Source organism: Chenopodium album, chromosome 5 (assembly GCF_948465745.1).
Source record: "Chenopodium album chromosome 5, dcCheAlbu1.1, whole genome shotgun sequence".
NCBI classification, from domain to species: Eukaryota; Viridiplantae; Streptophyta; class Magnoliopsida; order Caryophyllales; family Amaranthaceae; genus Chenopodium; species Chenopodium album.
Genome location: NC_137838.1, coordinates 26,677,501 through 26,682,259, shown reverse-complemented (window position 1 = coordinate 26,682,259; position 4,759 = coordinate 26,677,501). Strand labels below are relative to the sequence as shown.

The following is a 4,759-nucleotide window of genomic DNA, read 5'->3' as shown; positions in this document are numbered from 1 at the left end:
CAAGACTAAGCATAGTCTCTCCAACAATTAATGGCATTGGATTTCTCCCAGATTCAATCTGCTCCAAAACAGTTGATATAATTGCTTGGCCCTCATTAGTTCTACCACTAGTGAGAAGATATTGGTTAAGCATGCAAAAGAGAAAAGCCCTTCTTCTATAAACATGAAAAGATTCATAATAAGGTCTATCAATATAATGGTGTGCAAATTCTTTCAAATTAACTATGCAACCATCTACAATATTTGTTATATCTTTGTCTCTTAAATTAAAGAAGCGCTCAAAATCTTTATAATAATATTCATTTATTCTAGGGATTACTACAAGATCTAATGCAAGGAAGCCTAAAATAGCACCGAATTCTTCCGGTAAAGGGCTAATTTAATCACACCCTAGTCTAAAACAATGAGTATCCACATCCCAATATTCTAAGGCGGTATTAATGAAGTCTATATCAAGATCTACCCCCTTGACACCATAAATACCCCCCATATGAAAAAAGTCTAATTCTTTTCTCTCCTTGGCAGTTACAGACCGACACCATTCGTGAGTGAAGTTAGCAAAACTCTTAGTAATTAAAGACATGATTATTTTTTCAAAAGCTAAGACTATGTTTAATCTGCTGAAATTATGAAGAAAATCGGCATATTAGGGGGCTATTTATACACAACATTGGCACAGTTTCAATCCGCAAAGGATTCGGAGTCAGTGCTCACCAGTGCCAAATGCCAGAGTCTGGCGCCAAGCGCCAGCAGTAGCGTCTGGCGCCAACGCAAAACGCGTGGCGCCACGTGACACTGACGTGTCTTATCAGCGGGCTTTTCAAAAACCGCGTTTTTTTTTATTTTGCTGATTCGAATCTTTTTTATACTCTTTTAATTAATATATTAATTATATATTTTCTACTTTTGGATTTTAATTACACTTAATTTTAAGTTTTTGTAAGTCCAATTTTTATTTTTCATTTTTTTCTTTTTTGGGGGAGAAAGTCGGATACCCTCCATCAACAATAAAATGCGGAACTTTTGCGCAAAATTTTTAATTATCACAATACTTCGCACACACAAATATGCACATAAAAATAAAAATAAATGCTAAATAAATAAACTCATAGTAATATGTATATACAAATATGTCTAATAAATGAGTCAATTAGGCAGAGTTCTATACAAGTAAAAATTAAAAAAAATAAAAAAAACACAGGTATAAACTACGGCGCCGGAGGACGCAGATGATGAGAGACGCCCATCATGTCATAGAACTGCGCAGTACGAGGAGTAACCTCTCCACCAGCTCCAGCTCCAGTCTCCTCGGGAGGTGGAAAACTCAGCACAGGACCCGTCAACCCAAGATCGCTCTGAGGCTGAGGCTGCGGAGGCTGCTGCGATGACGAGCCGACCTCGTACATCCCACCACCTCTAGGAGCCAAGGTAGCCTCTCCCTAGCCTACCGGCTCAGCACGTGCGCCCTCAGATGAAGAGCCTGAGCCCTCCACCACCTCGGTCCGAGAAGCCTCAAAACGACCACCCTGACCGCCAGAGCCAGTACGGCGACGTCTTGAGCTAGACCTTGTCGGGTCTCTCCGGACCTCAGGTCTCGTCCAGGTACGAGAAGGAATGGGCTGACCCTGCAAGAAGAAACCAAGTTAGAAACAATCAAAATAGAAGCAATAATGCAGAAATAAGAAGGAAAACTACCTCCTGAACAGCGTCATCACGACGACACGTAGCCACATTCCTCATCCGAATGAGCTGGCTCGGGAAGGCATCTATACACCGTGCCATCGCCGTGACCACCTCGTGCGAGAACTATCAAAGAAATAAATTCAGTAACAATGCATAACATATATGAACAAATTGCAAATAAATAAGCTTACCCGAGACTGGTGGCGAGGAATCGACCGCTCCACGAAGCGCTCATCCTCAGGAGCCGGAGGAATCATCTCCTCGATGGGCCCGTATGTCCCCTGATAGTGGATAGACATACGAGGTGGCACGAACTCAATAGGCCCAGCCTGACAAAAACAAATCAAAGTCAGTAAAATATCACTTGGGGGCTACTTAACAAAAGGTAAAAATATGAAAATCATACCGCCACCTCCTCAGACAGAATAGAGGCCAGAGCTAACAGCGGCAGCAGCTCCTCCTCATAGCACTGCCTAGAGATCGCATGATATTGCCAAGGGGTGCAGGAACGACGAAAGTATCCGAGGAATGCTGAATAGAAACCCTCTCTCCAAGGTACGCAATCGCTCCATATGTCCCTAAGAAGTAGCGACGCTCAGCGGTGTACTGCGCAGCTAACCCAGGGACGACCAAGCCATTCCACGGCCGGTACTACACATCAGGCTCCTCGAAGAATGCCTATGAGATAAGAATCTACTAAAGATAATACGAAAGTGTTTAACTATGCAAAGAACCATACCGAGAGAATCTGATTTCGAACATAAGCGGTAGACATCCCAACGTGGCAACCTCCCCAACAGACGCTCACCGAAAAATCCACGTGGCGACGGTCTCGTCGGCGCAACCGAAGGAAAGTACTCGTAGAACCAGATATACAAAAGACAAAAGACAAAAGTATCAGCAAGTGCTAACCAAAGCTTAGAGCTAAAATTTATGGGAGATAAAGTATACCTCTACGACTTTCCAGAAGCTGGACAGAGCGACGTTCCCCGTGAAGGACCGGTGTCGACACGAGTCTCGCAACGCTCGAAGAAAATCAGCATAGGCCAAGCTGGCCCAGTCATAAGTCCCAATCAAGTGAAGATCACGGACCGCAGGCAGGTAGTAAAGCAGCACTCTACTGCCCTTGTCAGGGGAAAACGTCCCTGGAAGCAAGATAAGCGCAAAGATGCGCACCCGCTGCTCTCGGGTGGTCGCATCATCCTCAAAAGCCGTCGTCAGAGTCGATCGGCGAATACCCTTAGCGCTGAACTAAGTCGCCTCTACCTCAGCACGAGCCCGGACACTAATCGGACCCAACAGCTCCTCGACCTCAGGAGAGAAGACGCTGATGTTGCTGTCAAACGGCAGCGCAGTGGAACTAAACTCCAATCCCGTAATGAGACTGAAGTCGATCGGGGTGACCATCATCTCACCCCCAAGGAAAGTGGAAAGTGTTGGTGGTGTCCCAGAAGAACTCCACTAGGGCGCGAGCCACGTGGTGACCCCTGTTAGAAGAAGCAATCATGGCCTCCGCAGCCTCGAACATCGCAATCAACCCACAAGACTCCTAGAGAAGTCTCACCTCTCCGTTGACGCTGATGTGCATCCTATACAGGTCACCCACGCTGCCCAAGCCATGGTAATGCGTCCTAACAGTAGTAATCCCACGCCGCACCCTCACAGAAATGCGGTGGACGGGGGAGAAGTACAAAGTCCGCTCATCCCACTCCGAGAGGGGACCGAGAGAAGTGGACGGGTCGGGGTCCTCATCTATGGGCTCATGCTCCCGTCGTGTGTCTCGGGAACGTGAACCCGAACCTCGCTGTCTAGCCATACTACATTGTATAAAATCAACATAAATTAAGGTTCTATAGTATCTAAGGTTCGCCTAGCCGCATGATACTATGTTCGCAAGAAACAGAGTATGTAGTACTAAAACAGAGCACAATTTCAAATTGAGCATACACGGCATGTTTCAAGCATCCAAACAATTTTTCGCAATACTATGGTAATTATTGTGACAAATTGGACAAGAATTGCTAGCAAAAACATCAAGAACAAGCCACATTGTATTCCCGGCCTTAAGAGGTCCACCAATGGTGATTTGTTCGTTTCTTCACCAAATTGAGTCAAACAAGTCTCAAATTACTCCCAAGGCAATATATAAACATAATCAAGCAATTTCATGGCATAAAATTTGACAAACAAAGCAAATTAAGCAATTTAAGTTTGAATTTTAAAGAAATTCGTGAACAACATATGCAAAATTCATCAAAATCGGAGTGAGTTTGAGGAAAACTTACATAGATCGGGAAAGAAGATGAAAGAAGCTTCGTTTTGCAACAAATTTGAGCGAATTTGGTTGAGAAACAATCAAGAACGACCAAAGAGAAGCTTAGCGGCGATTTTCGAAGAACAACGAGCAGCAGCAGCGAAAATGACGAAGATGAGGGATATATATGGAAATCCCGACTCTAGCGCCAAACGACAAGCTTTAGCGCCAGACGCTAGGATTTAGCGCCTGGCGCTAGAGCTAACATTGTGGCGCCAGAGATATTTTAGCAGCGATAGAACGCTCAGCCACTCAAAACGATTATTTTGACCTCTTACAGCAATTTTGGGTTCCTTGGTACGCCAGTTAGCCCCTCTAAGCAATTTGACATGATTTAGTAATCGGCTTGATTACAATTGCATAAAGTGATCGACCTGATGAATGATCGTCTCACTTAGCTTAAAGCGCCTAAGCATTGGCTCATTGGAGGCACCGACATAATGGTTCATAAACAGCAGAGGCACCGACATACTGGTTCACAATTCAAAAATGCACCGACGTACTGGTTCACAATTCACAAGCAGCAAAAGCGCCGACGTACAGACATAGCAAAAGCAAAAAGATCTTAGTCTTCTAGATTCTTCTAGAAGGTTCTTTTCATTCTTAATTTAATTAGCATTGATAAATTGACTTTAGTTGACTTTTTAGAGTTTTAATCAGAATAAAAAAAGTGTTTTTCAGGAAAATATGATTTTGCCCTTCTGTACGGCTAAATTTTATCAAAATTAAGAAAACGCATGAAGCTAGTGTCTAGCGCCTGAC

General features: G+C 44.0%; 1 protein-coding gene across 2 annotated transcripts; it reads right to left on the bottom strand.

Annotated features, from left to right (window-relative positions):
- Window positions 1-842: 842 nt before the first annotated feature.
- On the bottom strand, window positions 843-2,549 carry LOC145630618 (uncharacterized). 2 transcript variants are annotated; one of them, XM_081682846.1, is made up of 5 exons: window positions 2,423-2,549; window positions 2,090-2,334; window positions 1,875-2,012; window positions 1,696-1,806; window positions 843-1,625 (listed from the first exon to the last, which is right to left on the bottom strand). In XM_081682846.1, exons 3-5 carry the CDS (start codon window positions 1,980-1,982, stop codon window positions 1,440-1,442), a joined length of 405 nt encoding a protein of 134 aa, XP_081538972.1. In that variant the 5' UTR covers window positions 1,983-2,012; window positions 2,090-2,334; window positions 2,423-2,549; the 3' UTR covers window positions 843-1,439. The 2 variants fall into 2 exon arrangements, with proteins under 2 accessions (XP_081538972.1, XP_081538971.1); XM_081682845.1 differs by having other exon boundaries at window positions 2,090-2,549.
- Window positions 2,550-4,759: the final 2,210 nt, after the last annotated feature.

Bases quoted from the DNA above. Each gene is read 5' to 3' on its own strand.
- LOC145630618 (XM_081682845.1), bottom strand. From the start codon at position 1,982: ATGTCTATCCACTATCAGGGGACATACGGGCCCATCGAGGAGATGATT. The intron at 1,807-1,874 runs GTAAGCTTATTT...TTTCTTTGATAG, and splicing joins TTCCTCGCCACCAGTCTCGG to TTCTCGCACGAGGTGGTCAC. The intron at 1,626-1,695 runs GTAGTTTTCCTT...TTCTTCTTGCAG, and splicing joins GTGATGACGCTGTTCAGGAG to GGTCAGCCCATTCCTTCTCG.